Genomic DNA, 20,336 nt, shown 5'->3' with positions numbered 1-20,336 from the left:
CATGAACAGCATGGGATGTCCGCTCCCCAGGGGTTGCCCACTTCCTGGGGGGTTGGCGCAGGTTACCCAAGGGGGGTTGAGATTTTGCTAATTTTAGAATATATTTTTTTTTAAAACACAAAGGTTCACTGAAAAAACAAAGTTTAAAGTGACATTATAGTTAGGTATGGTAATAAGATCTTAGCTTACGTTAAAAAAAATTGCAGAAATTCACTGCTAAAACAAAGGTTAAAGTGACCTTATACATAGGTGCTGAAATGAGATAAGAGCTAACTTTTAAAAATGTTATTGGTTGGTGAACTATCTACCTTTCCACCTCTCTTTCAAACTCCCTTTCCACAACCTCACCTAATACTACTTTGCTTCTTTCTCACTACCACTCTTTCTCTGCTTATTTTTTGTATCACTACCTCCTCTCTCTCTCTCCTCTATTCCAACTCACCCTCTCTACCTCACCATTCTTTTTTCCTCTCTTATTATAAGTCTCTCTACCTCACCTTAGCGCACTCTCTCAACTTCACCCTATTGAAATCTGCATTACAAACCTCTTTTTTTATTTTATTTTATTGAAGGCTTTTGCAAATAAACAAACCGAATACAGTGCTTGATTACATTGGCTGGTGGCAGAACAGATTAGCAGTGGTCTCATTGATACAGTCGTACATGTCAAACAGAGCAGATAATCATCAATAGTGTTAGATACCAGTAAGCAGGAAACCAAATGCACATTCTAAACATATACGTATATAATGGGTCTGCGTATATAACCCCTATACACAGTAAATGTTACCTGTCAGGGCACAGCAGAGCCAGCAACCGTCTAGCTCCCAGCTCCCCACCAGATATTGCTGATATAATCCCTGTAGATGCCCTTAACACGCCATGTCCTAATACCGAATCGCTAACCCATTTTGCTATTCAGTAATGGGTTACTGAATCGCAAAATGGGCCTTTGTACATAGAAAAATGTGTTTTTCCCGTCGTAAACCTCCAATTCTGCGAATCGAGCTGTTTGCGGCATGAAAAAAGCAACAGACATGAGGCCCTAAGTTTTTGTGTCAGGTATATAGAATTATTTATGTGAAGAGCCTAATAGGTTATGAAAGCTGTCAGGTATATGCATCTTGACAGCAGCGGTAGCAACGTTGTGATGTGGTATTACAGATAAGTCGAGCAGCAGAGTAGAGGACAGCTTCAGGAGAGCAAGACACGATTTGGTGAGGCCTGTCAGGTAAGCACTTCCGTAATTAATTCTAGGTATAACCATACTTTGCAATAAAATTGGATTTAAAAAAAAAAACATACCTTGAACATCCCATTTTAGATCAGCTTTAGACAGCAAACATCTCATGTTTTGAATCAATCTAGGTTGGTAACATTCACTCTTGGTCATGGCAGGACGGCCAGATCAAGGGGAGGATGCCAGGCAGTTTAAGGATGGCACCCTACACCGCTGAGTGCACTGGCAGTGCTTCCACAGGGCTTCCCGCACTGAGCCTGCTAGCAGCACCCAGGGACTGCAGGAACCCTGGTGCTCATTGTAAGAGATACTTGCTGTATCTAGGGTCCTACAGCTGGCAGGTTCGACCCTGTCCAAACAAGACTGCTCTTGTGACACTCTACTCTGGTCCTGCTCCCAGCTATAATAACTGAGCCATGCCAGTTCCACATTGCCGCAGTCTTCGAAATTACACTCCAAAGATACCCAGTGCATAATAATCAGCAGACTGGGTTTGAAGAAAAGCTGGTAATCAGCAGACTGAATAGAAGAAACGCTTGTTCAGGGCACACTTGACACTGCGACCAAAGGCATTCTGTACATAAGCATGGGTGCCCCCGCCTCATTCTCTGGCCTGTAGCAAAGTAGGTCGTGCAAAGTTCAGAAAACAGGAACAGCAAGCCAGGGGGCAACAATCAAGAGGCGCAATTGAGGTGGATTTGCATCGCATAGAAGAATAGGGGAGATGTGTGACAACCATTCATCAAAGCAGGGAAAAGCTGGGGGGGGGGGGGGAGACAGAGAGAGAGGGTGGCATCAGAGGATGGCATGGCAAAAGTGCCAATCTGGGAAGAGGAAAAGTTGATTACTGCCAGCGGTCAGTATCTCCTGGTCCACAAACCACACCAGCCACTGCCCTCAGCTGACATCACACCCCTCCATATTCACAAAAGCAGGAAGACATTGAAAGGGGGAAAAGTGTGCTCTATCAAACTGTAGAACTCACTACTGGTCACACGTGGCCATGTATTCATGTACCTCAAGTTCAGGAATAGGCTTAAAACCTGCCCTTTCCAAGCCCAACTCTAGTCTCCCTGCCTGGAACCCTACCACCTCTTCATCTTAGTCTTTTTTCCCTAGCAGCATGAAGACACGAATGACAAATCCCAAAAATGTATATATACGAGAAGGGTCTTGTTCAGTATTAGGTTACATGTTCCAGAACGACTATGACAAAAGTATTAAAAGTCAATTCCATGTTGAAGACTGTGTGGAAACCAATGTGTCATTTATTGGTAGAACAAGTCGCAATGGAGAGGCACCCTCCTGGCAATGGAACCATGTCACAATGAGACCCCCTGATGGCAATCAGATGGCTTACATTTGATGCATCTTCTGCCAATCTGGTAAGACAGCAAGGTTATGACGGGCATGGGGGCTGGTGCAAAGATTTAAACTGCAGCCACCTGTGTTATCTGTGCTTTGTAGAGACGTTAATACCTGACATGGATATGTGAGATCCTGCTTGACAGCCATTGTTAGCCATTTATTAGACATTAATACAGAAATCAGTTCCCCATCATTCGTTTGCACTGCGAAATTACTATTAATTTGTGCCCATCAGACCTTACTATTAAGAACTACGCTCTCCTGAGGTCCTTCTTCACTCCACATCCAACACCACCACCAACTCCACGTCAGATCAGTTCACGGTCAATTACATCTAATGATAATGAAGGAAACAAATGCCAAGTACTGTCTACAAGTAGGAGACTGGGAAGATCACACTAGTCACAATTTTTTATATCAAAATCCATGGAGTATCCAAAAACAGGGCTACTTTTGGAACGATTGCGCAATCATAACTGGTCTAATCCTCTCGGACTCCCGATTCAAAAGCTGTCAACAATGGACTTCATGAACTCCGCCAAGACAAAGAGGGTTGCACTGGAAAGAGTGCATGCTTCCTTTCACTAGCTGACTTAGCACTGTAAGAATTTTGGGATTACAAATCTGATAATTTTTATTATATACCATGTATTAGGATCTGACTTACCAATCTTCTGATCCATCTTGGCCTGCTGTTCCTCAAGTGCGCTTTTCCACCGTGCTTCTGTGGCTTGGAGTTCTGCAGCATGAGCTTCTTCCAGGAGCCTGTGTGGTTTATCAATGTAGCAAAACAATTCAAATAGATAGTTTAAGAAACAGGTTTACATATCTCTACCGGTCACATTAATCTCACCTTGCTCCTTGAGGTGCAAGATTGGCTTTGGTTTTATGGCTACATTCTACATACTAAACTGCTAATTTTTCCCAAAAATCGAATTAATTTCCTTCTTCGATTTTGAAAAAACATTAACATGAACAGTTGATCAGTAATCAATAGCACACTATTGGACATCGAGAAATGGTCTAAGAAAACGAGGTCCAGAACAATACAGCAGGAATCTAACATCGATAAACATTGGAATTAATGCAACCAAGGCATCATCACAGAATGGCTGCTTCGTGGTCGAAATGCAGAAGTCTTGATCATTCTTTGATGCAGAGGCGTAACGAAAGTTCAAGGGGGGCCCCTGCAAAATACACAGAGGGGCTCCCACTCCGGATTTATTCCGGAGCGCTCAGGCGTAAGTACTGTGCCGAGGGGGCTTCCTGCAGCTCGGGGGGCCCCCTGCAGCTCGGGGGCACACCCGCACCACGGGGGGTGCGGGGGCCTGTGTTACGAAACTTCGCAACAGGTAGATCCAACACCTACTGTTGGCCACAGCCAAGCTTAAGATCACAGCAGGTGACAAAGCCTTCTTGTTTAACAGAGGTCACTGCTGTGTGAAAGTAGCTGGAGCAACCTATGAAATGCGAGTCATCTCGCCTACTATGGCGTTGACATCTCAGTGCAAGCAGAGGTTTCTGAGATGAAAAAGGAACTGAGCGGACCAACATCTTGAGTGATGCCGAAGGCCCAGACAGCACTCGCAGAAGCAGAAGAGGAGCTGGGAGGCACAAGATCAATCACAAAGGAGAGCAACAGAGGAAGACACAGAAGACACTACTAAGGATCCAACAGACACTCACAAGATGGACCCTGTGGTCACTCCGATTACCATGGACTACATACACTGATCTGGTAACTTACTCCACCATGGGGAATGACCCTGCAGAATTCTGACCTCAAAGGTCTGTGGGGCTGCTTGGTTGACAGTTGTGCTGCCCTGCGCTCTGTGATTTGTTTGGCCGCTACTTCATCAGAGGGACGGAGGGATGCCACACTGATCACAATATTTGATTCAACCCCCTATTGCATTAACAATGTTTCTGTTAGTGTTAGGAAACGTGTGACCCCCGAGTACTCCTTCACTTGGCACTCTGGATGATAACACATCACCCCCAACTGCCCACAACTGTGAGTGCCCTCAATTCCTAGGCAACAAAAGAATGGTTGGTGGCTTAGAGAATGTGTGGTGCCTGGAGAGAGCTACACCCCACCTTGTAGGACTGTCCATTTTACTTCCTTTTGCACAAATAACACATTAGACTTGAAGCTGGCACACAGCTCGGCATCACGCATCTGCAACGAGGAGACAGGGAGATAGGACCTCTGGCACTGTCACATCAGACACAAACACTGAAACTGGAACAGGAAGCTAGTGAAACTGACACAAGGAGAAACTGGCAACTGGACAGGCAGACAGGACCATTGCCACTGAGACAGGGAGACACTGCCACGGGGTCAAGAACAAACCAACACTGACACTGGGACATTGGCACACACTTGAATAGGGATTCAGGCCCATTGGCTTGGGCACAGGGAGACACAAACACTAAACCTGAAACAAGGAGACCCAACAGGACTGGAAGCTAGGACCCTTGTCACTGAGACAGGGAGACACTGGCCCTGGGTCAAGAAGACACAAACACTGACATCCGGTAATTGAAACACATAGACTGGGAGGCATGACCAGTGGCTTTGGCACATGGAGACACATACACTAAAACTGAGATAGGATGAGAGACACTAAAACAAGGACTGAGAGACACTTAAACTGGGAGTAAGAAACACTGACATGAACAGTGCAGCAGGAAACATCACTCAGTGAGCCGGCACCAGTCTGCAAGAACCCTGAGAAACAGAGGGACATATAGCGCCCAGACACCCTACAGTGCAACAAGGGCGTGCCAGTGGCCGATGACTGAAGTGAGCTGTACGAGTACTAATAAGGGTGCCGTACACTGCTCTCCATTATGCAGGTTTAGGCTGCTGTGGCCCCTATGATCTACAAACACATCCCAGAGAGCACACTTGCTAGTGCAGTCAGTGAATGGCCAGTATTCTCAGAACGTAGACTTGAGCAGACTTCAGGCTATACAAATGTTTTGACCAAATCAGCAATGAAGTGGATCGCCCATTGGAGGGACACCTGACCCTGGAGGATCCAGAAGATCTGGATGGGAGTCCGAGGTGCCCCAGGCGCGTGTGACGTGGGAGACGTTGGACCTCTGTTCACTTCCAGTGAGTCTGTTTAATGCTATCCCATATAGAAGGAGCTCAGAAAAGCTCCACCTCTTCACCAGGAGAGTCTGGGAGCCATCTTGAAACTACCTTGCAGGGAATGTGATCGAAGAGAAGATGTTGATGATCCTCTCAAACATAGACCCCAAACGGTGCGTTTGTCCTGTTCTCGCAGAATAACAGATTATAGCTCCCTGCTAGAGACCGAGAAGAATGTCCTGGTCGAGTCTGCACATGCAGCGGGCAGGAGTCTACCACCGTGCTTAGCTAAAGGCTTTTGCAACAAGTGAGATGTTAGTAGATGCCTCTCCTGTCCAATTCCAGATCAGGGAAACGTCCAAATACTGTGGGCTTCTTTCTCAGTCCTGTGAAATAGGAACGCGTTCAGCGAGATGTGCTGACAAGTGTGGGTTATTTTGCATTTAATCCTAGACATTACTTTATGCTATTGTGACATATATTGTATAAGATAAATGGAATTCTGTTCAAAGTTGCACTTTCTCAGAATCTCATCATGGTGGTCTTTCTATGGTGTCTAAATAAATGAGGGCTCTTGGTTTCCTCTATTGGGACTGTCAATGAATGCTCCTGGCTTCTGTTGCGATATGGATTCCCATCTAGGGTCTGTGGAGACGATCAAGATGGGGGCAATAGAAGAGGGCCTGGGCAAAGAGACTCTGTCACACAGGGAGCAAGAGGAACATCTTTGTGCACAGGGATAGGTGTTACCGCAGAAAGGGAAGATACTATGTCCTATTCGTGCACATCACTGGGGGCCTCATCGGGATCAGACTGTCCATGTCTGGGGGCCACATCTGCGCTCTTGTCTTTAAGCTAAAACAGCATGAGGAGGAGGACAGATGAATGGCAGAACATAGGTAGGTGGCGTAAGAGTTAAATCACAAGCTTCAGAAGCTAAATGTGTGCATATTGGAGGTAACCGAGATTGGGGACAAACATTCACATTATTATGGGGAAGAAATAGTAGAATTGGTGGTGTTTGTAAACTGAAGTGTACTCAGCGAACACATTATTTGTGAAACCTCTGGAGAAATAGAGCATCTTTTATTCACGTGAGGAATAAAATGGCACAGACACCATGGAGATGTGGCAGAAATGAATGTATGAGTGGAAGAGGCATGGAGGCCAATAATGGTGAGAAAGTGTGGGGGGAAACCTCTGAATTACACAGCTGGAGGGGACAAGAAATAGGCAGACTGGAAAGACCCTGTGGTCTTTAGCTGGCATTCAATATAATGTTTCTGGGTTTCAGTGTGTTCTTATTATCTTTAACATACCCCTCACCGACAAAGACCGTAATACACAAATAGCTGGTAAAAACAGACATAGCGGCGTGAGCTGAGAGTCGCGCCTTGGCAGTACCTGACCTCTGCGTTGCACTTCTGCTGAAGCTCCTGGGTCAGTTCACTGTGTAATGCTTTCAGCTGATGAGAAAGAGAAAAGGAGGTTCAGTCTTGATGGAATGGTGAGCAGCCAGTCCAACCCATTCATGTAAAGGATCAGCTGTGGCTGGGCCAATAATCAAAGCAGACTTGGAAGCACATATGTGTAAAGCTAGCCAGGTTTAAGGACCATGCAGCAAGGGCCCACCCGCACCCAACCCTGCTGCTGTCCTCCTGGCCAAGGAGAAGCAGGCGCCACTAATACAAGATTATTCACAATATTTAAAACTTGCCGCCATTCCTTTAGGCCTGTCCCACCTGGAGTTGGAGGTGGAGTCAGAGGCAGGAAGGAATATAGTGCACATTAGCAAACTGCCTGGAAGGCAAGTTCTGGTGCCCGGCGTGAAGCAAACTCTGCCCCGGCCAAGTGAAGGCAGAGCGGAGGCATTCAGCACCCGTCCCTCCCGCCGAGACCAAGCGGCCCTGGGCAGGGGGCTTTCGAAGAGAGCATGAGCTCTACAAAGAACAGCTCGAGGCCTGACTGCATCTTCTATCCCAGGTCTCATAATGTATGTATTTATAAAGCATACTTTCACCCTTTGTGGCGCCTTGGCACTGAATAACAAATTATTATTGTAAACCAACTCAGTGGTACTTAATTTACAAACAACGGAAGGATTAAAGAAAAAGGCTGCGTGGACCTGCTGGGACGCGAACCTGTGACTATGAGGAAAAACACAAATTCCTGGAGTGGATGTGTCAGCCGACAGAGCCACCATGCCCAGCACTACATGGTTAAAACTTAGTATCTTCCCTGATTTTGCATCCATCCTATTGAGGCACCCAAGACACCAATCCAATTGCTCACACGTTTCTGCGTTTCACGATGATCCCTTCTTTCTTGCTCCAACAGTGTTATCAGTTTCGAAATCTGCTCCTGCAAGTCATTCACAGTGTCCTCCCTAGAACAAAAATCACTCAGATTATTGTGACATCCGCCCAAGAAAAGCACACTATCCCGCAGGAGAATCATGAGAGCTCCCTACAGGGCTGTGGGAAGTACCATGAGCTGCAACTGACATGCGACTGATTCTTCCCCACTGACTGGCGTCATCTGACTTTTCAACACTATCCATTCACAATGACTCTACATTTTCACAATGGCCCTTCCACTCAATGTTGAAGTTATAACACCCAACAGAATTAACCAACATTCGAAAGCAAGGAAAGTTCAATACATAAAGTACTTACAGCTCACTGTTCACCTCCAACCTGGGATCAGAAGAAAAAAAAACAAGAGTTACCGGAAGGATGTAGCAGTTTTGCCAGAGCAACGCTAGTGGATCCTCCATAACCAAAGGCTTCCTGAACCCAGGTAGGATGCGGCAATGTAAACACATCACATACGCAGGGGGCTATTTTTGTTTTTATTAGCCCACTTTTCTCATGCTGGAGTCCACAGCTGGAGCATGGACTGAAAGCCTTATTACTTTACCAAGCAGCGTTCCGGTGACCGGTAAATTGTGCCAAATGTACATCATGGTTTACTAGTTACATAGCTTTATGCTTCCACAAGTTCTGATATTGTTAGTGCTCCAATGGATTTTGGTAACAGACAATCTTGTTAAAAGTCTTAACCAGAGGCTCCGATAATTGATCCCCTTATGAATTAGGTTGGAGTGGGCACTACGTTCGCATGGCTTTAATTCCTCAACTTTCAGGTTCTACGAACACTTTATGATTCTGCAGAGTTAATTTTATCTTTAAAGTGAACTCTTTTAAAAACCACTAACTGGTGCACATAGAACTTCCTAAGGACCCCTGATACATTATAACACCCCTCATCTTACATCATAGAAGGCGTGCACCGTCTCCGCCCTTGCCACTGTCCCCTTCACGCCATCCATGGACAATTGCCTCAAAGGTCAAAACATTGAGGGATATTCCTGGCACTGAACCTGTGATAAATTGTCATAACTTTGGAAATTGACAGGCAAAATATACTTTTCTTAGCAAACCCTTAAAACCTAGTATTTCTTGCTGGACATCACGGCACGTTCACCTTGCTTGCTCTGGTCACTCCCTTTGAAAAGACACTTTAATACTTTTATTTTTGTAAATTCTGTTTATTAGTTACTACTTTTTTTTAGAGAAACATAGACACCATTTTGCTCTTGTGCACAGGTTTGTGCGCTTTTCCTTTGTAGTATTGATTGCAATGTCATGCGATTGCTTATAAGGTTATAGTTTGAAACTTTTTAAAATATGACGTGGGTGAGCTTGGGAATCAAGATCTGCGCATGTTTCAGCTCCATGAGACTCAGCTGCACTGCCGCCCCTGGGACTTTATACAGAAAGGCAAGGGAAGGTGGGAGGAAGTGGCAGGGAAAAAGCTGCCATTTATGTTTTCTGCAGATCCTACGTAAGACAACGTGTTTCCCAAACGCAGGGATATTTGTAGTATGAATGCAGTAACATCTGTACATGACTCCAAGCTGAGCATGGAGACAGCAGTGCATATTGAAGGGAAAGGTTGGTGAACACCTAGTCAAGTTGTGTGCAGATGGCTGCTAGCCTGAGTTTCTGAAATAGCTAAATCGTGGCAAACTCTTAGGCCCTTGACCAGTCCTGTTCACCAGCATTTTACTACCAGAAGCTGCTGTGATATAAGAGACAGATATTGAACAGCGCTTCTGGGGATATCCACCTCATTGTACAACACTTTTGGGAAAGGCTAGAGCGTGATCCACTGTCCTATCATAAGCGGCCAATGCAGTTTTCAGAGCATGTCTTTCGACTCATTGAAATCAAAAATTCAGTTTTTGGGACCATAGTCCATTAAACTTTTACAACACAAATTAAAAAAAATAAAACGAATTACCATTATATTCAAACAAATTGGTAAAACCATCAGTCTGTACAAATCAAAATTCACCCACAAAACGATTTACATATAACATACTCTAAACATTTACATTTCCTACATGTTCAGTCATTATTCTGATCTTATGGTTCTATGAAATCCAGCTAAAGAGGAATCTCCTTTCTTATTACCCTTTGTACGCCCCAACAACACTTATTACATCAAATATAGGGTGGAAAATTCTATAATACATGTCTTGATCTGGTAACATAGAAATATGCAGAAAATTCACAACATTACTCCAAGAGTCTATCAGAAGGGAGGACACTGAGAACTTTGTTTGAAAATATTTGAAGTCGTATTCATGTGACATCATTGCTATTGTCATATGCAATTCTAATTGTGTGATTTTTCAAAGGAGCACTCAAGGTGGGAGAGTCTACAGAAAGAAGATCAACTATAGTTTTATATATCTCTTTAGACTGGCAGCCCACCTCAGCTTACAACTCAAGAGTTCATTTTACAATAAAAAAGGAATTTTATCTTCTCCGGAATAAACCATCAAATGTCCGGACACCAGTATTGTGTCAGCTCTGATTGCCTGTATCATGGAAGATTTCAGGAAGTTCAAAAGAGCTTTAAAACACTAGCCCTCCAATATATTTCAGTTTTGAAACCCAATCATGTATAATATTTTAGAACCATATGGGCATGTTGATTGAACCATTGCTTTAAACACATCTGAGACTGGTACCATGTTGGGTCCTCCAGAATCAGTGGCTAAACGACTGCAACATTGCTATACTTGGTAACGCCCGGGATTTTACAACATCTAAATGCATCCTCCAATCCAAATTAGATGTGATGTGCTCCTAGATATCTACAAGAGGATACTTCCTCTACCTTTGTTTTATGCAGGAACCATTGGTACCTTTGCTTTTTTGGCCAACAAGTATAGTTTTGGTCTTTTACATATTTCCTACTCATTTTGTGGCATCAATCTTCTTATGTGACCTTGTTAGCTTCTAATGGGATGGACGTGTAGAAAGCTGAGGACCTTACCCAGTAATTAATTGTTTTAAATAAACTTCCTGTTTTAAACACTTTTTTCAAAGAAAGAGGCTTCCTGGTAAAACAGAGCAAGAGCGAATTTAGCACCAACTCCCAGCCTCTTTTTCTGATGCAATTGGTTGGACCAATTGCATCAGAAAAAAGATGTTAAAAATGAATACACCAAATGGGGCTTGACCCAATTTAGGAAAAAGAAGGAAGGGGTACTTGATATAATGCGTAAAACAACCCAACAGCACATTCTTTTTAATTCCAAACTGTGTCTAATCAATAAGAACATTGAATAGAAAAAAAACCTAATCAATGATAAATAGACATTGATGGATTGGTTCGGATTTAAGATGATTGTGCTGTCACATGCAATGATTATTCTATTCGTGTTATGGAAGCATTGTATAAATGTACCTGAGTTCACAGAATTCTATGTCAGGACCGGAGGCGAGGATTATGCTTAGCTTTCTTCACTTTAATTGCAGCTCTTCAAAGTCAAATAACAACTACCATTCCCATGCAACACAGGGAATAAACAAAATCAATCATAGACTGTCCCAGGCTAGAGTGTCCTCCTTATGCACCAATCAGCAGTCCCCATGGGGTTGATAGTCCTTTGTTTATGACCGCCCCTCCTCTTTCTTCGCTGCTGCAGCCGAGTTAAGTCACCCTTTTTTTCTTGCCTTCATAAATCTTATCTGCCAGGTTGCGCTGTTTACAGATAACTGCCAGTGTTGGTTCTAAAGCGTTACGATTTAGAAATTACCTGTGCTTCGGCTGTGTTTTTCTATTCAGCGTGTGTATTTCCGATGGCTGCTGTTTCCCTCAGGGAGCGTTTTCAGGTTACGCGCGCGCCGCTTCCGTTGCCGCGTTTTCACAGCCTGTGTATTGTTTATATGTTTTTACTCTCTCTTGCGCAGTGATTTCTTCCTTGGATACGCTCAAAGCAGTTTGCCGCTACTCGGCGCTTGCTTCAGCCGCGGGAGGTTCACCCTCCCTAGCGGCGATGTTGGTGCTGCTCGCGGTTGCCTACGAGCGCCACTAGAGGGCGCATAGTGCATCCTCTGACGCGGCGGGCGCGCTGAGAACTCCGAGCGTTCGAGAAAGCATCGGAATCCAGCGCTGACCCGCCGCAAAGAGAGCTTTGTCTTCTGTCTGCCCAGACGCCCCTGACAAGGGCCTGTAATGTACTTGAAATCCTTCTTTTGAAGCTTTTACGCCCGTGAACGCCCATAGTATTGGGTCTGTACTGCCGTTAGGCAGAGTTGCAGGTGGTATTTCCTGCTGTGGGGTCTGTACTCGTAGGCCTTTTACACCCTATTTCCTTGGGGTCAGTGGCGCAGTTTTCTCTGCAGGGACCTGTAATAGGCAGACTGCCCTTTTTACAAATATTGCACCAGGGCGCTTTAGGTCCTAGGCTTCGAGCCTCTACAATTGCGAGCTTTGCCCGCCCATATCTAGGCTGCTGCCCAGCCACCCTTACATAGGTGACCAACCTTTCAGGCTTGGACATATTTCTACGCTTACGATGGACACCTCCCACGACACTGGATACGACGAACAGTGGGAAGAGGACCCTTTGGGGGCGATGCCCTGGGGCGATGATTTCTATGAGGCGGTGGATGAGTCCATTTATAAGGCAGTGGAATTGGCCATGACTCCTTTAGAGGAGCGACTTTCGCAAAAGATTGATCAAGCCTGTGAGAAATTGTCTAAGGCCGCACAGGCCTCCACTTCTAGATCAGCTGCCATGGCTTCTACTTCAGGTGCCCAGTCACCTCCTCCCAAGCGGGCTAAGGTTGCGGCGACAGGTTCTGACCCCTTTGCTCGCCTTAAGCAGGCGTTCCTTTCCAGTTGCAACCCCCCGTTAGACTCTGTTTCGAGTCCGCCACCGGTTCCTTCCCCCCCCCAGGAGGAGACCCGGATGATCAGGGTGATGGGGATACATCCCCGGAGCGATCCCGCCCATGGCTCCCTGCCAAGCCCCCTGTACCTGATACTAGTTTGTGTTCCGATATGTTGGACCCGGATGATGTTTTACATCCACGGTCTTCTGATTGGGCTCCGTCAGAAAAGGTCGCCCAGTATGTAGCCAACAGAATTCGCCGACCTTTGGAGCCAGCCACTCGTAATTACCTTAGGGCAGAGTGTCCACGTCCACCCTAAAGGGCAAAGTGGCGGCAACACCCAAAATTGACCCCAGAATGGCGACATTTCTCCAGAAATTTGTCAAAGACCCCAAAAAGGGGATAGATCGCTCATGGCGTGCCTGCCAAGATAAATTGTTAGATATCTTGGGGCCAATTACCAAAATTTTAGATATGGCAGAAGAAGCCAAGGTTTCAGGTTCTTTAATTTCTCCAGACCATCTCTCTTCTTGGGCCCAGAGAGTGGTAGTTTTTCTAGGCAACGCCAACTGTGCGCTGTCCACTGAGCGACGCAGGTCCCTTCTCATTAAGGTGGATCCCAAGCTGGGAGACCTTGCAGACACGGAAGCAGGTCCCGTAGCTCAAGGTGGGCTCTTTGGAGAACCTTTCATCAAGGAGCTCGGGAAGTTTGTCAATACTTTCACCTCCCTGGACAGAGCCCAGTTTTCTATTAAGAAGGTTTTCCGCCCCCGGGTTTTCAGAGGGGCCGGACGAGGCAGGGGCCGCTCGTCCGGCCGTCCAAATCAGAACAGAGGACAAGGCTCTAATCAGGGGCAGTACCAAGATCAAACACGCTTCGGAAACTTCTACCCCAACAGGGGTAGACGAGGGAAGAACAGAGGCGGCAGAGGTGGAGGCGGCTCCAATACTTCCGGTGAGTGTTCTCCCTTCTTCCCATCTAAAAGTGGGGGGCCGTCTGGCGCATTTTTTCCCAATGTGGACTTCCATCACGGGGGATGCTTGGGTGCTTCAGACAGTCAGGGGTTTTCATATAGAATTCCTCGGTTCCCCGGTACAACCGGTGCCCCCCAGACCCTTTTATTTTTCAGAGGTAGATGCGAAGCTCATCGACCAGGAGGTCGAAGCCCTTTTGGCCAAAGGTGCTATAGATCGAACAGTGGTGCACCCAAGAGGTTTTGTCAGCAACCTCTTTCAGGTAGACAAGGTGGACGGAGGTCAACGCCCAGTTATCAATTTACGGGAGTTCAACGAGTGGCTAGTCTACCGCCACTTCAAGATGGAAGGAATCCATCTCTTGCGAGACATTTTGTGTCCAGAGGATTGGCTGGCACGCCTGATCTCAAGGATGCTTATTTAGCGGTGCCAGTTTTTCCACCTCATCGGAGGTTCCTTCAGTTTCAGTGGCGCGGCAGCACCTTCGAGTTCACCACACTCCCTTTCGGTCTCTCCTCCGCCCCCTGGTGTTTCACCAAGGTCCTGAGACCGGCAGTGGAACGCCTGCGGGCGTCAGGTCTCAGACTCATTGTCTATTTAGACGATATCCTGCTAATGGCGCAGGATCCGAACACTTTGTCACGACAGCTGCAAACGGCGGTAGATCTCCTACAGAACCTGGGGTTTGTCATAAACGAGCCCAAATCCACTCAGGTGCCTTCGCAAACAGTGGTTTTCCTAGGTTTTCTGATAGACTCGGTGGCGTCTACCCTCAGCCTGCCTGCTCGCAAAATGACGAAAATTCGCCACGAGCTTCGGAGAGCCTTAACTCTGACTCGAATCTCTCTCAGACAGTTGGCTCGGATAGTGGGTCTCCTATCGGCATCCATCCAGGCAATATTCCCGGGACCCCTACATTACAGGGCCTTACAACGCCTGAAGGCGGTTCACCTTCGCAAGGGTCGTCCTTATTCGTTCAAAGTGTCCTTAACGGCAGAGACCAGAGAGGAACTGCAATGGTGGTTGACACACATGGAAGCCTGGAATGGGCGTGCCATCTTCGGTTCAGCACCCGATGTTGTAATCGAGTCAGACGCGAGCAGGTCCGGCTGGGGCGCGTGTTGTGGCGACTTCACAATCGGAGGAGTTTGGTCTCCGTCGGAACAGCGGTTGCACATCAACTGCCTGGAACTTTTGGCTGGTTCGTTTGCCATCAAGTGCTGGACCAGAGACTAAGTTCGTTCGTGTGTCCTCCTAAAAATGGACAACATTTCCGCGGTCCGCTATATCAATCACCTTGGGGGCACTCGCTCCAGAGCGCTTTCGGACTTGGCGGCGAGCCTCTGGCAGTACTGCCTGGACCGTCAGATTTCGGTCACAGCGGAATATCTGCCAGGACAGGACAACCAAGTGGCGGATTTTCATTCACGCCACTTCCACGATCTCAGTCTCTGGAGGCTCCATCCCGGGGTATTTGCGGATCTGCAAACCCGTTGGGGTCCTTTCTCGGTAGATCTTTTTGCCTCTCGGCTAGACTTCCAACTTCCCCGTTTTTTCAGCTGGACACCGGACCCACTGGCGGAACGGACAGATGCCTTCCTTCAGGATTGGAGGAACGAGCAGGGCTACGCGTTTCCTCCATTTGTGATAACCCGGGTCACAGCCCAGGTTCGCCGGCAGGCAGCGTCCATTGTTCTGATCTCGCCGATTTGGAGATCTCAAGTCTGGTTTCCGGTTCTACTGGAACTTTCTTGGGATTCTCCAATCCTACTCCCCCTGTTTCCCACTCTTCTTCTGAGTCCGGAAGGGTTTCCTCACCCATTGATCGAGCAGGGATCCCTAGCGCTGATGGCGTGGCGGATTACAGGGGACGATAGACGGTCCCGGGGCTTTCGGGAGCGGCTGAGACTTTCCTGTCCAAGGCATGGGCGGATAGCACCCTCAAAAGATATCGATCCTCCTGGAGACTATGGTGTCGTTGGTGTCTGCGACGGAGTTTCAATCCTGTGGCAGCGGATGTTACCGCCATCTTGAATTTTTTGGCCTCTCTTGCTGAGGAGGGACTTGCATATAGGACCATTAACACCTTTCGGTCCGCCATTTCCGCAGGTCACGTCTTGATTGATGGTACACCTGTCGGTGAACACCCGTTGGTTTGTAGACTCCTGAGGGGTATACGGCTGTCGCTTCCCCCGGAACCTCGGTATTCCCAGTTATGGGATGTTAATAGAGTCCTGAATCTGTTTCTGTCCTGCCAGCCAAATAGGTTTTTATCTAGGAAAGAGCTATCAGCCAAGATGGCTATGCTTCTGTGTTTAATATCCTGCAGACGTGTCTCTGATGTCAGAGCCTTGGATGTTTACGGGAGGATATTTTCCCCCACTGGGGTCACGTTCACCATTCGCATGCGCACTAAGTGTGGCATGACTACTGTTTCATATCCTGCTTTCCCGGATTCTCCTAAGCTCTGTGTCGTGGCCTGCCTCAAGGCGTATGAGGACATGACGGAGGAACTGAGACCTCCTGGTGAGTGCCAATTGCTTATCGCGCTTAAGAAACCTCATAAAGCGGTTTCTTCCCCCACAATTGCACATTGGATTCGTTGGATCATGCACGAAGCAGGTATAGACCTGAGTATTTTTGGTGCGCACTCCACAAGAGGAGCTATGGCCTCTAAGGCTTTTACCCTGGGAGCTCGTCTAGAGGACATCCTCAACGCAGCGGATTGGTCCTCGGACTCAACCTTTAAACGGTTTTATTTTAAACCGGTTATCGACATGGCTCATTTGGTTGTGAGCAAGCTTTAAACGAGCATAATCCTCGCCTCCGGTCCTGACATAGAATGAAAAATATCCTAGCTAACGTAACGGAAAGTTTCAATTCTATTAAGGACTCGGAGGCGAGGATTATCCCTCCCTCCCTCGTACTAGGGTGAGTAAAGTGTTTACGTACCTTCTAAGTGAAATGTTGATATACATGCAATGTTGTTTCCTCCACAGTGCTAATCCTTAGCCATGACTGTCGCTTACGCCTTCTTATTTTTTTCCAGGAGACTCTCACAAACAGGATTCCTGAAGCATTTTACCTGGCTGACCGAGCGACGAAAGAGGAGGGGCGGTCATAAACAAAGGACTATCAACCCCATGGGGACTGCTGATTGGTGCATAAGGAGGACACTCTAGCCTGGGACAGTCTATGATTGATTTTGTTTATTCCCTGTGTTGCATGGGAATGGTAGTTGTTATTTGACTTTGAAGAGCTGCAATTAAAGTGAAGAAAGCTAAGCATAATCCTCGCCTCCGAGTCCTTAATAGAATTGAAACTTTCCGTTACGTTAGCTAGGAAATTTTTCAATCATGAGTGTATACATAGTAAATTAGTACAGACATGACAAAGAATGTCTGCATGTCTATGGCTGTATTGTGTTACATTGGTACAAAGGCTAGTGGTTGAAGGTGTTTTACATGTTCCATTTCTCCTGAATGCATATTTAAAAGCCCGCAGGTGGGATTACGCGCGCACTTTAAAAACACTCCTTGAGAACTGCATGCCACTATTTCTCCAGTCCCAGACCTTTAAATGTTTATATGGAATCTCAACCACATGCCAAGACTCATATATTTATGTGTAGGGAAAATACTAGGGGCGGTAAAGGAGCAGGCTAAAGAAGGGCTAATTAAATGTCTGATGAGATTATAGTATCTGCATTTTGCTGGCTAAAAAGAGAGAGTCACATTAGTGAGCCAGTGCCTTCCACTCCACATAGCAAGGGGCACATTAGTTTGTGGACCACCCTTTTCGGCATAAATACAAGAAGCAGGATTATAGAGGACATGCAAAGTGCCACTGAAGTGGGCTCGGAAAGGAAAGCGCTAGACTCCAAATGAGTTGCCCACTCCGCTTCGGTTGGCTTTTTAAGTCCATGAGACACTAGGCACATGCCTGTTTTGTTATTAAGTAGCTAGGAGTTGTGAAACATCAGTGACAAACACATCCTCTAGGTATGCGTATATCAATTGTCTTCTGTGTTCACATGGATCCTAGTGAATTCGAGCTGACCTGGTCGGACAGGGTGATTTCCGGTCTTCGTTCGAGAAGCAGCCAAAGAAGTCCTGGCCAAGGGTAACAGCGATCTTCTCTTTGCATCGGGTCATGCAATACCCGGGGGAGATAACAAGGTGTTGACTCGAGCCCTGCAGAAAGACACCAGACCTTTCTTTAGTCTCTAACCTAATCAATGTATTTTACTGACAGACATTTGCTATTGTCACACAAACAAGGTACTAGGCATGGCATTAAGCATTTTATGTAGTAAATAGGTTACAAACCTTTACCAACTTTAAAAGGAATGCATCTGTCATCATTTATTTGTATGAGAGTTGTGTTAATATTCCACAATACTAAGGAAAATTTACACAAAATAAAAGGGCAGCAATGGATCTAGGCAAATTAGTGCATGTCAAACATTTAATGTATGAATACAATATAGAGAGCAAGTGAGTGTAATTTGTGAAGGCAGCAACGGCAACAGACTGTGGGGAAAGGAGTTGGCCCAACGGCTAGAGCGTCGACCTCGAATCTGGGGAACTGAGCTTGGTTGAACATCCTGTGATTCTGGGCAAATCACTTAATCTCCCGTGCCTAACAAAAATGAATGTGTCCTCATGTAACGCAACTGGTGCTATGTAAAGCGCTCTGATACCCGATACCGGGTCACGTTCGCTCTATATAAAAACTCCGTAAAAAAATCAATAAAAATAAACAGTCGGGACTAATTACACAAATATGTCGACAGATTTACAAAGCTCATTCAGAGCAAATAGCAAGACCGTCAACTAGAGAAGAGTGAAGTAGAGGGCACATGGGTTGGAGTCACGCCAGATTGTCAGGATAACTACTCATTGTATCAACGCATCGCATTTTGGCTGCCAGTACATTTATCTCATGGGGAGATCCCGAAGCTCCTGAGTGGCTTTTGCCCTCTTGGACCAGTGCTGGAAACCCCTGATATAAAGTGATGGATCAAGCTAAAGTATGAATGCAAAACAGAATATAGAGGCTTGACTGTAGTAACTCAGAGGAATATGTCATAAGTGAGTACATACTACAAACAAAAGTGCTGTGTTTCACATTACGGTTAAAGCTTGGACATCACTTGTAGCTGAGACTCACAATTCCCTTCAGGGACAGCAGCCTTTCTACAAAGTGGCAACCGAACGGCAATTCCCGGTAGGTTGATCAAGCATTCATCCTCTGTATGTGATCAGATCAAGAGTAGGTGACTGACACAGTAGTTTAACAATTTGAAATTTCATGAAGGTACAGATGAATTTTACAAACAAGCATTGGCCAATCCACTAAGTTAAAAATGTTAAAGTCTGAGCTTTATGGTAAGCGACATACTTTCATAACAGTTATGGTCAACAGTGCTAACCCTTGGTTAGTGTTAATGTATGTTTTCCATTTCTATTATAAAGTCGTATTATCAAATATAAAATGTCAACAAAGACAAATATTTTAAAAAGATCCTCTCTATTGGCTTTGCTAATGCTCATTGACAAAGTCATGTAAATGCATGTGTCAAAGCGCATGCAGGTGCATGGCTGGAAATATTGGGGTTGGAACAGAGAAGTCCCTCACATGGTAATAGGCATGAACTCCTGCTCTGAGTGAAACTCAACTATGGCGATATCTGGATCCTTGGTAACAATTTTTGGTCATGGGTGAACACGGATAATACGTGTGCACCATGTCATAGGCTTGTCTCCCACAATGTGCTGCCCTCATAGTTTGTGAAGGGCTACATCTCTCACCAAGTGCTATGTAGCACGAGCACAGCGGTGGCAGCATACCATTTTGTAATAAGTGATTAGAAATATGGCCAGGCCTTTTCATATTGGTCTTGAAAGGGGGGCCTACTCGAGCAAAGTTCTGCTGCTATGTGCTTAGCTCACACTTGGTCTAAATCAGGATGGATCCACCATGTGGGTTTTATACAGCGCTCTGGTATGTATGTATGCCTGTGAGTGATGCACTATATGGAAGGCCACACATGTTTTTGCATGCATACCCAAGGATGCATGTGTGCCTATGAGTGGTATGGGTTCCATAATGGGAACTCCAGGGCCTGCTGGAGAAGGAATGTGACGAATGAGGAGTCCCCCAGAGAAGAATGGTGCATTACTACATTCCTGAGAGCTGGGTGAGACACACACTGGAGGGAGAGCAAGGCCCTTTGGGCACTTCAAAGGGGCTCTTTGATTCTAGAGCAGCTCACTAGTCGAAGGTGCCTGGGCATATCACAGGAAGAAGGTATGGTTGATAAGAGAATCATAAAGAGTAAGGTTAGGGTGCTTTGCCAGCCTTTTGCTGAGCATATAGCAGTGAGGCTGACATCCAGTGTGAACCTCAAGACCCTCACATGGTCTATGTTTTGGGGCCATCAAACTTGTAGTCA

At 46.1% G+C, this 20,336-nt stretch overlaps 1 protein-coding gene across 1 annotated transcript in view; it reads right to left on the bottom strand.

The window, feature by feature from the left end:
* The window catches only part of FLACC1 (flagellum associated containing coiled-coil domains 1), a 209,710-nt gene that overhangs the window by 134,144 nt on the left and 55,230 nt on the right, over positions 1–20,336 (bottom strand). The window contains exons 4-8 of the mRNA XM_085648994.1: positions 17,939–18,072; positions 8,384–8,404; positions 8,001–8,094; positions 7,113–7,174; positions 3,276–3,373 (exon numbers count right to left, since the gene is read on the bottom strand). Coding sequence (XP_085505120.1) covers positions 3,276–3,373; positions 7,113–7,174; positions 8,001–8,094; positions 8,384–8,404; positions 17,939–18,072 — 409 coding nt within the window. The remainder of the gene's footprint in view (positions 1–3,275; positions 3,374–7,112; positions 7,175–8,000; positions 8,095–8,383; positions 8,405–17,938; positions 18,073–20,336) is intronic.

Source organism: Triturus cristatus, chromosome 3_2 (assembly GCF_964204655.1).
Source record: "Triturus cristatus chromosome 3_2, aTriCri1.1, whole genome shotgun sequence".
NCBI classification, from domain to species: domain Eukaryota; kingdom Metazoa; phylum Chordata; class Amphibia; order Caudata; family Salamandridae; genus Triturus; species Triturus cristatus.
The sequence above is the reverse complement of the archived record's forward strand: the minus strand, read 5'-3'. Positions and strand labels throughout refer to the sequence as shown.